We start from the raw sequence: 16,327 nt of genomic DNA, 5'->3' as shown, positions 1-16,327 counted from the left end.
TCAATTGTCAATGTTGTATCAAAATTTAATGAGAGATCTGGTACTTTCTAGTCACCCAATTCAGAGAGTCAGATGCCACAAATATTTTAACACATGAAAACAATTTATCTAGATTTATGTGGAGAAAAATCATAGCTATAATTTTGGAGTGGAACATAGTAGTGAGAAGGTTGTATGTAATATATTACACACCATCTCTAGCACTAACAATTTTCTCTAAAATGCATCATTCATTCATTCATTCATTCCATATTTGAGTGCCTACCATATACCAGATACTGTTCTAGGGCAAAAGGACCCAGCAGTAAATAAAACAAAGCTATGACCTCATGAGTTTACATTCTAGTGTGGGAATTCAGGTAATAAACAAACAAGTAAAGTTACAGCAAGGCATAGAAGTAACATGGAGAATGTGGGTAGTGGCCAAGTGTGTTATTTTAGTTAGAAAGATCAAAAAAACAAACAGAAAAAAAAAAAAAAAAAACAAAAAACCAACAACAAAAAAAGAAAGATCAAGACAGTTTCCCTGAGTAAATGACATCAGAGCCGTGAATTGGAGAGAGTGAAGGAACAAATAATATAAATATCAAGGTTAATTAACCAGATTTACTTTGTTTTAACTATGTTTTCAATTTAATAAATTAATTTTAATCATTGTTCTAAGTCCAACAGGCTCACTTTGCAAGAAGACAAATTAAGTGGTCAGATTAATGATTCAACTCAGACTAAACATCAGGCTAATAGTGACTGGTCTAGTTTGTAATGTTGGTGAGCCCTGGAAGCTTAGCAAAACTCACTTTCTGAAATTATTTCTAGTTCACTGTGAATATTCCACATTTTAAAATATGTGATGACACATTGCCTGAAGCTTTTCCCAGGTTCCCCAAAGCCATTGACCAGCCCCAGAATCTTTTGGCATTGGAAAATACAGCAATCTTTTTTTTTCTTTTCTTTTTCTTTTTTTTTCTTCTTTTTTTTTGGGGGGGGGGGGTGGGGGGACAGGAAGTACAGCAGTCTTGATGTCCTAAGTCAGTCTTACTTCTTGATGTCTGGAATGACTAATAATTCAACTCATTTCTGCCCTATCACCCCTTTTCAATGATCATTCTATATGTCAGGGTTTTCTTTTTCATTTGCTGACCACTGCTCTGGAATCCCCCTATATTTCAGGCAGGTATTTACTAAACATAGACCTTTAAGGGAATCATTGCCTTGATGTCTAGTCAGAATTGTCTTTTGGATATTATGAGGTTCTCTGGATATTATGAGGTTCTCAACCTACCATTTCATCTTTCCTTATTTTTCAATCATCAGTATTAAACTTACTCAAGTTTTGCACTTTTTTGGTTAATTACTAGAATGAATCTAATATTTCTATTATTTTTATTGCAATTATATAATATTCTTGTACACTGAATAGATCTTTCTGACTTATTTACTTATAGCATTGCCTCTTTGGAAAATTGTATTCCGAGTGCTAAAAACACACACTCTTAAATGAATTTCTTTAAACAAAATTAGGGTTGAGTATGTATAAACCACAAAGTTTAGCATTTAAAACCTCACTGAACTCTGAAACATTTTTAACCTTATCCATAAATTTTGACATTGTTTTTGTTGAAGACAGACATTATATATCAGAGGAACTAATTTAAAAATAACAGAAAAATTACTTATTTGGATTGCATTACCTGGGTAGCCATAGAGTAACTTAGACTTCAAGGTGAAGATTTTCCTATTTTTTTAAGAAATTCTTAAACATTTCACATAATGTTGAAACATTTCAAAAGTTCAAGGGATAGGCTTTTGCTACCTAAGAGATCATCTGTCTCTGATCTCTTGTGGCAATCAACATCTGCTGAAACAATTCTCTCAATGGCTTTTAGATTTGAACTACTGGGGATTAGAACAGATGCTTCCCCTGGGAGTCTTCCCGGCTTGCCCTTCACCTTGTTGTCTAGTGTTGTCTACAGTGAGTGAAGTTTAGGCCCAGACAATACATAGATGCTAAATCCTAGAGTCAAATGATTTATCTCTATGGTTCCACTTTTAACCTGAGAAGCCAATATTTGCCTCCAGGTTAAACACTCAATTACTTAGGGTTTACTAAGATAAACTCTCCAAAGTCCTTTGTCACTCTAAGTATGACCTGACAGAGCTCACCAGCAGGCAATGTGAACTGTGGATCCGCAAAGCATTTACTAAATCAGCAGGGAGAGATTTGTGTATATAATTAAAGAAAAATTGGGGCAGATATGAGATATTATGCCTTAATGTCCAGAGAGTTCAGCAATTATACTCCTTTTCTTAGAAATCAAGACTTGAAGCCCCCTAACCCATAGTGAAAGAGCTGACTTTAGTTGAGCGCCTGAAAAATTCAGGCTCTTAGCCAAATGTCTCATTTGAACTGTCTAAATTCATTAAGCTTAGAGAACTGAATTGCAGGATCTTTTGAGAATAGGTTTACTCTAACTGCTATTTCTGGACAAAGTGAACAAGGTTTTGGACTCCTTCAACTAATCCTGGATTTGAGTGTAGCAATTATGTAATTCCTCTTTCCAGAAAATTCCTAGTGTCTTCACTTGCACCATTTTATTCTTCTCTTTTAAATTTTCTGTAAGAATTCTATAGAATTCAATCCAGATATGACACCCAATAGGTATGTAGTAGCCAAAGCTTAGGATCATCTTTAAGAGTCCAAAATAATTAACATTGAAAATGTCAGCATCCTTGATACACATGTAGGTTTAAGACAGATATTTGAAAGTTGAAGGAGTAGACCTAAGAAAGTTGTTCATAGGTCAGCACAGCTGTTAGAGATATCCCCCACGATCCTATGACAAGATATGAATGACAAGATAGCTGAACAGAGAAGTTAAGAAACTTGGCTAAAATTAAACAGTATGCTAAAATTAAGCTGGAAACTAAGACTCTTGATTTCTGCTCAACTTAAAAATGCAAATGGAACAATGACTATAAATTCCTCTGCACCCCCAATTACTGAGTTATACAGGATGAGACATCACACTGGGAGAAACTGGCCCTAGGTGTGGGCTTCTAAATATGGGAAACAAGCATTAACTTCTAATTCTTTTATAGAGTTCCCTCTGCAATTGAGGCTTTAGACACACTCCACACACTGTGATTCTGAGCTTGCCCCAGGCAATTGCAGGCCTTTCTCAAATACATAAAAATCTGGGAAGCTTACATGTAGACATAGAGAGCACCTTAAGTAAATGTGGTCATTTTACAACGTATTTATATATTGTAAAAGAACACATCGTCATAAATTATCTTTATGGTAACAAGCTGTGCTTTACAGTACTCTGAATGCCCAGTAGCATTTTACCAACCAAACTTGAAATTGTCAACTGATTTCACAGTTTTAGCTCATTAAGGACAGTTGTACTGGAATAGTTTTACTGTGGCAGGAAAGAAGTATGGCAAAGAGGACTTTTTGTCTCACTGAATCCATATTTTTGGATAGCCCACTGCAGGATGTGTTTGGCAGTTATTCGAAATGCATCTAAAATTTCAAAATACACCCCAACATATGTAATGGAGAAAGCAATTTCTGGACCTGAAAAAGAAAAAAAAATGTCAAACAATATGAGCTTGAATTTGTTGAGGTGGGGAGTAGGTGGGTGTGGAGAGGAACTTTTGTGATCAGTCAAGAGAAAAAGTATGAATAAACTCTACAATGGGCGACTTGTAAAAAATTTAGTCAATTCTTATAGATCCATTTTATTTTATTTTGATAGTCTCAGATCTACAGATATTTAACTTGAAGGCAGACAGCCTTATCGGGAAGTTAGACTGTATTAAAATGTATGGGTTCTTCTTTCATCCATGTTTCAGAACCGAATTGGGCCCTCAAGGACTGGCATCCAGTGTCTATGCAATGACATTTATGCTTTTGTAGCCACAGATAGTGTTTGCTCTTGAAGTAAAAACTTATTTTTTACTAAACTCTTTGGTCATATATACCTCCATTTAATAAAGAAAAGTTTCACTATCAATAGGAAGTTATCCTATTTTTGAATAAAAGAATGGAAGAAAGGTAAAAAGAAAGGAGAAAATAAAATAACAAAAATATTAAAAACATAAAAATAATTAAAAACAGAGGGAAATATCTCAAAGAGATACTGTTATATTTACCAAAACCCAAGTATAAGAAGATTAGCTCTGTTGAACTTGACCCTTACTTGACAAGAACATAAATAAAAATATCCATGGAAAGTACAGGAATGGTGTTAAAAAAAGAAAAAGATAATTTCATTTAGTCTATATAAAATCCCAGATAAATCCTGGACCTCATCTGAATGATTTTCCCTTGCTAATTAAAGCTTGTCACATACCATCTAAACCAGTAGTTTTCAAGTGAGGATAATTTTCCTCCTAGGGGATATTTGGCATTGTCTTGAGGCATTTTTGGCTGTCACAATTGGAGGGATGCTAATGTTATCTAGTGGGTAAAGGCCAGGGATGCTACTAAACATTTTTCAATGCACAAGACAGACCCCACAACAAATAATTTGGTCTGAAGTATCAGTAGTGCTACTGTAGAGAGAGCTTGTTGTGAAATTACCTAACATGTGTAAAGAATGTGTAAAAAATGGGAACGAAGATCAAATATCCCTCTCAAGTACTTGATAATCTCTCCTATCCATACTGGACTGCAAGTTGCATGGGGCAATGTAGAACACATTGCCATTTGTGAAAAAAAAATATGCAATATGCAATATGCAACAGACTAGCCATCTGCCACAAGGCCTAGAATGTTGAACTTTGAGATATCACAAACAGAATGCAATGAATGGTATGACTTTTATTCCTGTTAAAATGTAATTCTCATTTGCTGTCGATCTAACACTTGAAATTTTCTTTTCTCCCAGTGCTCTAAATTTTAGACATGCATGGCCATTTTATTTTTGATTTTTTAATTTTGTTTTGCTAAGATGTCTTTGGAGTAAACTCATAAATAGACATACTCACCTCGCAGTTAAATAGGTCATTTACTTTCAGTCAGCGTATGAGTCTCAACCATGCATTAATTTTTATGTTTAAAAATTGTATTTACTCATCCTACAAAGGAATAGTGTAATATTCATATTAAGAAACAATAATGGTTATTAAGTTATCAGTGATAAATTTAGGTTTTAGGCTGGTAGAGTACCTGCAATACTAATATTGAAACAGTTGGTAGAAGATGCATATTATCTATGGAGCCAAATGAAAATCTTTAAAGCATTCTTCAGACTCTAAAATTTTTAATCCATGCAATACCCTGGGAGATATTTTCATAATTTTGTAGATACTGTAAAAACTTGTTCAGTAATTCTTATATTTACTATTATTATGGAAATAACAGCATTGTTAAATAGCATGCTTGGAAGGAAGACATAAATAAATAGTATGATTTTTTAAAGCTATTATTATGCTATTCACAGGTTAATTCTTAGTATTTGTACATTTTCTGAAAAACTAGGCTCAATGTATTTTCTAAAAATAGGCTGTAAATGCTCAAAATCATTAAATATCTTCAGTAAAATCTATCACTCTAAGCCCATAACATAGTCCTCTCTCTCAACAAATACACACACACCTCCAGGAAACAAGGTTGTAAACAGGAGAGCTTGAAAGTCGGACTCCTGTTTTAAACTACGGGAATGCAGAGATAAAGGAAGCAAGCCTATAACTCCTCTGAACATCCCAGTCTACACGAGATAATTAAAAGGTAGAAGGATCACAGAACATGGAGTGACCAACTTGGCCTGGAACATTTCCAAATGTTCCACCAATGAGTTTACATTTGACCAGGATGTTCAACTAAGTTTACTAGGTGCAGAAGTCAGACAGGGAAAAAAGCTTCCCAAGAAAAAACAGAATAGCACATATTTAGGAGAAAGGTAATTCAATTCAAGTCAGTGAGCACTTGTTGAATGCCTACCCGGCACATTTGCCAAGATAATGTCTAAGCAAGACCATTGCTCTCTGCAGTGAGTACAGGCTCATGGGGCTCATGCTCATTATCTTCAGCTTTATGATCTATTTAGCTTTTCATAGGCAAAGGATTTTAAATTATAGTTTGGGTACAAGAATTTTATGTATGCAACATATAGGACAAAGCTACTACTTGTATGAAAAACTTGTACATCCTGTAAGGCTCAATCCATATGTGACCTCCTCGGTCTCTCTAGTGAGCATCTCAGGCCCTTGTTCTGCATCACAGCTGTCTCTGCTACTGTTCCTAACTCACTGCGAGGTCCATGACCGGCGTGGTCAGCATCACCTGGAGCTTTTTAGACACGCAGACCATGGCTACACTCTGCAACTACTGAATCAGAATTTCCATGGGCACAAGCTCCAGATGATTCATATACATAGTAAAGTTGGAAAACAAAGTACTAGATACTTATTTCTTTCTGCATTTCGTTATTCAAAACAACTAATTATCATTCCTATTTGCCTGATATTTTCCCAACAGAAGGGCTAGTGTGTTATTTATTTTTGTCTCACCCGGAGTGACTAGCATAATACTTCCCATATGGTTGCTACTCAACACATTTTTATTAAACGTATTTATTAAACTGAGAGCAAATTCCATGGGAGTCATACCTTCATACCTCCCATAACTCAGAGAAGCAATATTCTCCTCCAGACTATAAGTTCTGGGAATGTAGTCATTATATCTATCTGGTTCATATGGTGTCTACCTAGGACATGGAAGGTACTTCAGCCATTAATGATGCAGTGAAGCACTGGGTACCGAAGAGAGTTTTTTAGAAGTATAATTTTATTTTGAATTTATTTAGTAAACAAATGTCAATGAGAACTTTTGTGTCGAGGAATGGTATAAGTTCTTTACAAGTATTAACTTGTATTCTGAACTAAGATTGCTTGGTCAAGCATAAATCTATGCTAAATCAATAAAGGTTGACTCAGGATACCTCATTCAATTCTAAGATAGTCTTTAGCACATCTACTTTGGGTCACTGTGTTGCACATGAGTAATTAATGTGCCATAGTTGATATAAACCAGCAGTAGTTGAGCAGTTTTTAAATGTTTGCCTTTCCTTGATGATTGGAAGTAAACACCTCAGTACATGGTATGCCACTCATTTCTGCTTAATATTAAAATAGAATATCAAGGGGCAGCTGGGCGGCTCACTTGGTTGAATGTCAGACTTTGGCCTAGGTCGTGATCTTGCTGTTCCCGAGTTCGACCCCGCATCCGGTTCTGTGCTGACAGCTCAGAACCTGGAGCCTGTTTCAGATTCTGTGTCTCCCTCTCTCTCTCTACCCCTCCTCTGCTCATGCTCTGTCTCTCTTTCCCCAAAATAAATAAACATTAAAAAAATTTTTTTAAATAGAATATCAAGATATCTCAGCAGAAACCCATATTCCACTTCAGAAGAGAAGCACTCAACTGCAGTCAGGTTTTATATTATATGTTAGCTAGTTTATGCATTGATCGTGCATGTACATGATTTTATATTAAAAGGGAGGCAAGATCCCGATCCGATGGACATCACCAGAAGCTATAGCTTACCGCAAGTTCACGTCAGCCAGCGATGTGTGGAGTTACGGGATTGTTCTCTGGGAGGTGATGTCCTATGGAGAGAGACCATACTGGGAGATGTCCAATCAGGATGTAAGTATTTGTAGTCAATGAATTATGGGTTCAGATTAAGAGATCAAGCTGTGCAAGGAAGTGGAGCATAATGAAACCAGGTGGCTCCCAGTTTGTGACATTGAAACAGAATACTTAGAAGAAATGAAATAGTTTCCAGGTCTTGCAAGGATATTAATTGAGTTGCTTTTACAACTTTACATGTTTCCCTTAAGCAGGGGTTTAGAAATGAGAGAAAATGAAGACATTTGTCGCAAGAATGTAAGGAAATAAGTGACCGCAAAGATAACCAATACGTATAGGGGACTGTTTGAAGTATTTTTGCTACAAAAGTGCTTCTATGTAATATTAATAAGCCACATTACTGCCACCCTTCGTAGGTTTAATTAATGGTCTGTGCCAACATTTTGTTTCCTTAAACATAGTATTTCCCAAAGTCAGACAAAACAGCCAATCTGCAGTATGTTGTTTCTCTTCATGTATTAAACTTGCACATGAATTTAGTTACACACCCTGAAGTGTCTGGATGGAAAAATGATCTTTAACTTTCTGTGGTAACTGTGATGTGATTTTTCAAAAGGATTTGTGTTTTTGTAAGTGATGCTTTGCAAATGCTTCGTAAAAGGATGCTATTGACATGGGATCAGACTCAGAGAGTTTTCTTTATGCTTAGCCGGAGACTATGAGCTGGATCTTAAAGATTCCTAAGATGGAAAGCTGAGATGCTTTTAGTCATTTCCTACTCACTACATACAAAACTGCTTTTACTATATTTGTATATAAAAACCTTTCTGTACTTCTCTAGTCAAGCTGTTTTCTGTGACAGTGCTGGGAAAATCGGACTCTTCCACATCTCTATTTTCCCAATCTTCTCTATATTAGAGGATCTCAAAGTGAGGTCTCTGGACTACCACCTCTAGCGTGGCCTGGGAACTTGCAGTAATGCAAATTCTCAGGCCTTCCTCGAGACTGACGAATCAGAGGAGAGCCATCTTTGTATTAATAAGTTCTCCAGATTATTCTGATACACAGTAAGTTTGAAAAATCACTGTTTTGGGTGATTTGAAAGTACAAATGAATTAATAGTTACTTCATGGTTCAGCACATAGGATTTTACCTAAGGAATTTACTATGACTTGAAAGGTACCATTTGAATTAAGTCCAACTGAAATCTGTAGACTTTCTCTGCACTCATTCATATATGAACAATATTCCACATACATCTGTATTACCAAGTAATAGTTTCTTTGTAACTCTGAGTTTCCTATATCATAGAATGTTTCTTTTGATTTTATTCTGCAAAGTATCTTTACAAATGCTTCTTTCCTAAATTCACTTTCTCTGTCGATCTTCCTGTGTATAACATTTCCAGTTATGAATAATCTCTTACTTATTTGATAAGCTGTTATCCTTTCCAGCAACTTAAAATGAGAACTTTCTCACTTAACTTTAAAATATTCATCTTGGTGTGCCCTGCCCATGGAAAATGAAAGGAGTCTCAGCTCTTAAGTCCCTGGAAACTGCTTCTCACACAGGTGATCAAAGCTGTGGATGAAGGCTATCGGCTGCCGCCCCCCATGGACTGCCCAGCTGCATTGTACCAGCTGATGCTGGACTGCTGGCAGAAAGACAGAAACAACAGACCCAAGTTTGAGCAGATTGTCAGCATTCTGGACAAGCTTATCCGGAACCCGGGCAGCCTGAAGATCATCACCAGTGCAGCAGCAAGGTGACACTTAGATTTTACATTCTGCACTCACTCTGAAATTGATGTATTTTCTATCTCCAGTGTATTAATGTTTTTTTCCCTCCCACCTCCCTCATTGCATTCTTTGAAACTTGTATTCCCGAGTAATGGAGAAAAGTGTCTTTTTTTTTCTTTCTTTTAAAAAAAATCTTCCAAGAGGAATTATCCATGATGATAAGATTCAGAGATATTTCTAACGTCCATCTTGACTAGGAATTAGTGTACATTCAGGCTTATGTTTAAGTCTTTGGAAAATAGGAACCCCAGACACATAGCTCCTTTTCACTCTCTACTGTTTAAACAAAATTCTTTTAAAGGAAAAAAAATGAAGTCTTGAGTGGTGGTAAATCCTAGTGAAGTCCTGATTCATTCCTCATTTAAAATAAAGCTTCAAAAATAAAAATGCTTCTAAAATATTGCACCGGCTAGCAGAATGCAGTTTCCCCCACCGTGTAATTAAACAAAGTTTATTTAACCCATATCATGTGCCAACAGCTTTGTTAGACATCGTAGAGAAGAAAACTGAGAACGAAAGTGTTGGTGTCCCCAGACTGCAACACAAATGTCAGTACATGATAGCCATAATGCAACCCAGAATGCATGACATCCATTAGGTTTTATGCATCTCCCGCCTAGTTAAGAATCACTCAGTTCTCCTCATGATGTTGGGAAATGGAAGTGAAAATGTATCTTAAAAAGTGCAATTAAAGAAATAGGGAAGAAGAGATGAATTTTGCCAGGGGCCACGAGAACAAAGAAGTGTTAATATATTTAGTACTTCCTAGTGAAACTAAAGGCAAAGCTAACTGTCATGTTTAATGATTTATATTCTCATTGTACATATAAGAGAAGAACAATTCTTTTACATTCTAATGATATGTGCTCTTATAGGACGGTTATATGGTTTTAGTAAAAGAACTACACTTCGTGTGCCTAGAAATCCACAGTATTAAGTGACATGTATAAATGCTACATAGTGATGATTTACTGTGACTCATGTGTAAAAGATATACAATACTGCCTTACTGGTAAGAATTTCTTTCTTTTTTGCTGTCTTTATTGATAATCACCAAGAATTATGACTTTCAAACTGATAGAGCATTTGCTGTTGCACTTTATAATCGCGTATATGATTTTTTTGACATTAAAAAGAACCATTCTTTTGAACATACATGATCCAGCTTTTGCACTATATTTGGATAAAATGAATAAGGGGAATCTGAACCAAAGTCTTAATATCAGTATCTAAAATTTATAGATTATTTGTTGAAAATAGCATTTAGGGGTCACTAGATTGAACTTGATGACATATTCTTGTAGGAAAAACTACTCATAATTTATCCTGTAAGAATGAATCTCTATCCCAATCTTCACAGAGAGAAACTGTACAGACTCTTTTGGATATCCAACTGATAGTTTGACAACCAACAGTATAACAAACTCATCCTTCCCTGAGCTATAGGGTCCTTGTTTTGTACCCCGAAGCCATTTCTTTTTATCCTTACTCAATATCAATCCTAGAGGAAAAAAAAAAACTCCACATTTTTCAATTATTTCCATATCATAAAGAAAACATTCAAACCATTTCCATAGGATGGTATTATCAATATAAAAACCGACCCATCTAATAGGATCAAGGGATATTTAACTCCACTTCTGCATGGAAAAATGGTGTTAATATCATATTGTAGTATGCCAGGGTATCCAAATTTTAGCATACTTCTTAAGTTCATTTTCCCATTCTTATTGAAATTTAATATTATTTCTCCTAATATATATTCTTTTTGAAATGTTTATGTATTTTGAGAAAGAGAGAGCAAGCATGAGCAGGGGAGGGGCAGAGAGAAAGAAGGAGAGAGAATCCCAATCAGGCTTTGCTTAACTAACTTAGCCACTCAGGCGCCCCTCTCCTAATATATATTCTTTAATACTTGAATAAATTCTGTGTATTTTGTCGGAAAACATGTAATTTTCGTGAAAATATTTTTCTAGTAAGTGTCATACATCTTGATTCACTTAAATATAAAAGTCTTAGAAATTATGTTTATAGGTTTACTTATTGGCATTAAAACACACAAGTGGGTGGATTGCATCATCGTAAATTTATTAGTAACAAACAAGTTGCCATGCAACAATGTCAAGAAAATATTTATTTTTCCTTCAGAAAACTTGCTTTCCCACTTTGACAATGATTATTTCATCCTTTATCATAACTGATTAAACTCATTCCCTTCCCCCTATAATTTTTCGGTGATGCCATTGCCACATACTTCGTCAAGAAAATGCAAGCCATCAAATGGGAAATTCCAGCAGCAAAACAAAAAATTACTGGTGCCCGCACCCATGTGTCTTATCTTTTTCTCCCCCTCTCTTTCTCTAATTACAAGAGAGGAAGAGAGGAAATGTCCCTCTATTTGTCACAGGCAAATCCTTCCTTTCTGTCCCTTGCTCTCCCCTCTTTCTCCCTCTCCTTCTCCCTTGCATACCCAGGTCCTTTTGTTGGCAGAACCATTGTTATAGAAATATGTTCTATTACATTGTTTCTCAAATTTCCCTGGCAAGAAGAATCACTGGGAGGAGCTAATTAAACATTCAGCTATCCAGGTCTCGCCCAACTACTGATCCAGAATGTCTAGGAAAGGAGAATGGAATTTGGATGCTTGATAAAAACTTCAGGTGATTGTTGTCATAAAGGCAACTTAGGAAATGCTGTTTACCAACATTACCTCTGCCGGCCTCACATCTCTGCCAACTCCTTCCTTACTTGTCTGCAAGCCTTCATGGCCAAACTTCTCAAATAAGTTTCACAGTCATCTCAAACTTAATATTCTGAAATTTCATGTTTTTATTTTCTCCTGGTAGCCTCATCCTTCCACCACTTTCCTAATTTAGTTTAATATACCAGCACCTATTCATTTGCCCAGTCAGGATTAGACTAATTCTTCGCACCTCTTTCTTGCCCTCCACACTTTGATCTAGAAGGTCACTGGATCAGCATGATCCGTCCCTCTCCCTTTCCACTGCAAACCCCGTCTGCTATGACTGAGACACTCAGCCTCTGGCTGAGACACTGCAGTGGTCTCCTGACTTGTCGCCCTGCTTTCATTCTTTCATTCATTCTTACTTTCATTCTTTCATTCATTCATCTTTCATTCATCTTTGCACATAGCCTTCTGAATTTTCTTATCAAAATACATGGAATTTGGGGTGCCTACGTGGCTCAGTAAGTGACTCTTGCTTTTGGCTCAGGTCATGATCTCATGGTTTGTGAGTTCGAGCCCCGCATTGGGCTCTGCACTGACACTGCGGAGTCTGCTTGGAATTCTGTGTCTCCTGTCTCTCTCTATCTCTCTCCTGCTCGTGCTGTCTCTCTCTCTCTCTCTCTCAAAATTAATCAATAAACTTACAAAAATATGTGATTTAATTTTAGTCACCTTTTTATGACCAATTTTGAACTGGAAAAAAATCTAGACTCTTGTTGACAACTTAAATAGCCCTGCTTTTCCGATGTCATTTCTTTTATTCAAAGGTTACTTTCTTCATATTTCAACAACTGTTTATTGTATGCTAGTATACTATGTGCTAGACATGTGTAGACTCTGGAGAATGGTGGAGAAGGCAAAAATGGTCCCTACCTTTGCAGAGCTTAAATTACAGAGGATGTACAATAGACAACAGACAAGCACAGATTATAGGAAGGAAATAAATAGATAGTTGTGATAGATAGTAAAAGGGTGATTGGGCAAGAACCCTCTGTGGAGAGACATTTGAGCTAAGACCTAAAGAAAGAAAAAGAGCCGGCTGTCTAAAGAGCCCTACCCCCCTCCGCGCGCGCGCGCACACACACACACACACACACACACACACACACACTCCTAAAAAAAAGTATTCTTGGCATAGGAAAAAGCAACTGCAAATGAGTTTGGAGGGTTCTAGAAAGTGGCAGAAGGACAACATAACTGAAGAGCAGTAGGGGAAGGAAGAGTCTGTCATGAGTCTGAGAAAGCAAACAGAAGCCAGAGCACTTGAGGCTACCCAGGCCATGTGAGGACTTTGGAATTTTTTTGAAAAACATGAGGAATCCATTAAGGCATTTAAAGCAGAGAAGCAGCGTGATTTGATTTACATGGCTGCTTTGTGGAGGGAGGGCGAAAAGTGTGAAGAGAGGGGCATTGCAAGCTTCCAATCTCTGTGCCACTTCCACTTAAACAACACTCTAGCCTCAGTGGCCAGCGTCAAGTTCCTTCAGAAGGCCAAGGCATTTCAGGTATGAAGACAGTAGCACATGCTGTTCTCCTTATGTTAGATTCTCAGTTTCGTCCCTTCCTCCCTCTTCTGTAACTTGTATTGATTGAGGCATTCTCTGGCAACATCCTGTAAAGGCCCACACCATTATTTTTTATACAGAGTGCCATCACAGTTTTAACTCAGTTGTGTGTTTTCTCTTTTTAAGTCTCTATTTCTCCGATAATCCTAAGCCCTGTGAGATTCGATGCCATGCTTCTCTTGTATTACCAGTAGCGGGTTGGTACTGGGAATTCAATAATATCCATTAAGTACATGAGTATACATTTTCTAAAATAATAAATGTCCATTTCAATAGATACACGATTTTTAGGGAATATTCTAGGGTTTTTTTTCTATTCATTGTGTAGGTTTCTGCAGATGTTAGTCATAATACTAAAAGCTTAAAATTTTCTTCTCAGCAAAATTTCATGTCTTTCTGCCACCTCAACTTCAAAAACATCCTTCTCCAAACACACTAGGAGCCCATCACAATCTGAGTTTGTGAATGACACCAAGACTTCAGGTTTCTGAATGACTTCTCTAGATCAATGTACAGAGTTATGCCTAGAAAGTCCTATGGAAAAATAACATTATTCTATCATTCCTATAGACATGATGTTTTCCAGAGTCATCCTGAGTCGAGTTAGTTTTGTGGCAAACTTTATTTCATATATTATTACAGAAATCCTTCTATAATGCATCATTTCACTTCTGAGCCTTCAGTAGAGTTGATGATTCATAACAGAATCATTCCCAGAGAGTCTAAGAGTTTCTTGGTGACTATCACTGCTGGAAGTGGAAAGGTATATGAGCCCATGGACAAGGCGTGCCTACTAAAAACTTACTTGGATGTTGGAAATGGTGGTAAGGAAGGAAGGGAAGTTATATTAAATTTTATGCCATGTTTGTCTTCTAGTAATTGATTTCTTTTCCTAAAAGTAGTATAATTGGAGGAGACATATATGAATTTGAAGTTTAGACAGTACATTACTATGAAACCACAGATGTTTATTTAGCAGTTACTTTGTGCAAAGCATTGTACTATGCCCTGTGGTGATCAGTTGCAGAGAAGAAGTACCTTCTGAATGGTGGATGAAATTTCTGTGAGCACATAACAGCGTTAATACTAGGGGAACACTGTGCAAAAAAGAAAGACACACAAAAACTTAGGATCCTTCCAAATTTTATTGCGTAATACAATTCTGCTGGAATATAGTATGAAGAAAGAGCCTGATCGATTATTTCATCATATAATGGAAGATTTAATGTCATTAGAAATCTGGGCTTTGGGGGCGCCTCAGTGGCTCAGCCGGGTGACTTGATTTCAGCTCAGGTCATGATCTCATGGTCCGTGAGATCAAACTCTAATCAGGCTCCACACTGAGCGTGGAGCCCGCTTGAAATTGTCTGTCTGTATGTCTGTCTCTAAAAAAAAAAAAAAAAAAAAATCTAGACTTTTGTCTTTGAGGAAAAGAGGAGCCATTGAAGATACTTAAAGGATATGTAGTTCTGTGCCTATGGAATAATTCTCTGGCAGCTATACCTAAGAACTGGAGGTGAAGAGGTTCGTAATAAGGATTTTGAAGGTGATTGATTTCAGTAGTCTAAGAAAGGACTTCCTCTAGAGTAGAGCAGAGGAAATAAAAAGAAAAGATGTGAATTCAAAAAAATTTCCTGAAGTATTATAGGACATGGTGGCCAATGAGATGTGCAGAGTGACAGGGAAAGTATCGGAGAGTACTTCCAGGTTTTGAACATGGAGGATGATAAGAACAGTGCTTTCGCTGACAGCGTAGGAAGGGCATTAGGAAGAACAGGTCTGCAAGGCAGATGAGCATTTTGGAACAATGAGACCAAGTCCTACAAGAAACTAGAAGTTTACATCTTGAACTGGGGAGCCATTAAAACTGGATAATCAATTTAGAACCTTCTCTCTATAAAGAAAAAAAAACTCATAGAAACTTGCTTAATAGTACAAATCTCAATCTAGGAATGCTGGGTTTTACCATAAATACACCTATTTTTTCCTAAAATTTTAATTTCTAGTTAAAGTTCTCATATCTCATGGGTTTTGAAGAGATTTTTTTATATTTTTTTAAGTTTATTTATTTTAAGAGAGAGAGAAAGAGAACACAAGGAGGAGAGGATGGGTGGAGAGAAAGAACCCCAAGCAGTCTCTGCACCATCAATACAGAGCCGGTTGCAGGACTCGAACTGACACACCGTGAGATCAGGACCTGAGCCAAAATCAAGAGCCAGACACTTAACCAACTGAGCCACCCAGGTGCCCTTGGATTATCAAGACCTCCAAATAGAGATTTTAATCTCTGAACACTCCAAGAGTGTTGGTTCATACAGGTCGCCAATGAGTCATCCCTCCTCCCAATCTTCCAGATTGAACTTTTGAGCTTCTCCTTGCTGCCTCTGGGGTGCCCTATTATCTAGGAATCTTTCTGAAACTTCTAAAATGCCTCAGTCATGTAGTCCAGAAGTCACTAACTAAAATGTGTGCAAGAACCAAGAAGATAATTGAAATGGGTATATGCTTCCATCCTATGTAATAGGATGCAATGGTAGCTCATGGGGATTTCAGGCACCTTATGAGGGGATTGTGGAGCCAATTAATGCCATTGGATGGAAATCCTAAAAGAAAAACAGTA

The 16,327-nt window shown here is 36.8% G+C and overlaps 1 protein-coding gene across 1 annotated transcript in view; it reads left to right on the top strand.

Annotated features, from left to right (window-relative positions):
- Nucleotides 1-16,327, top strand: part of EPHA3 (EPH receptor A3) — a 352,910-nt gene that overhangs the window by 321,080 nt on the left and 15,503 nt on the right. The window contains exons 14-15 of the mRNA XM_047099501.1: nucleotides 7,505-7,654; nucleotides 9,169-9,362. Coding sequence (XP_046955457.1) covers nucleotides 7,505-7,654; nucleotides 9,169-9,362 — 344 coding nt within the window. The remainder of the gene's footprint in view (nucleotides 1-7,504; nucleotides 7,655-9,168; nucleotides 9,363-16,327) is intronic.

The sequence above is a fragment of the Lynx rufus genome, unplaced genomic scaffold, assembly GCF_022079265.1.
Source record: "Lynx rufus isolate CCGP_SWC_20201006 ecotype Redwood Valley unplaced genomic scaffold, mLynRuf1.p SCAF_5, whole genome shotgun sequence".
In the NCBI taxonomy this organism is placed as follows: Eukaryota; Metazoa; Chordata; class Mammalia; order Carnivora; family Felidae; genus Lynx; species Lynx rufus.
Note: the sequence above shows the minus strand (reverse complement) of the source record. Positions and strands in the feature narration are given on the sequence as shown.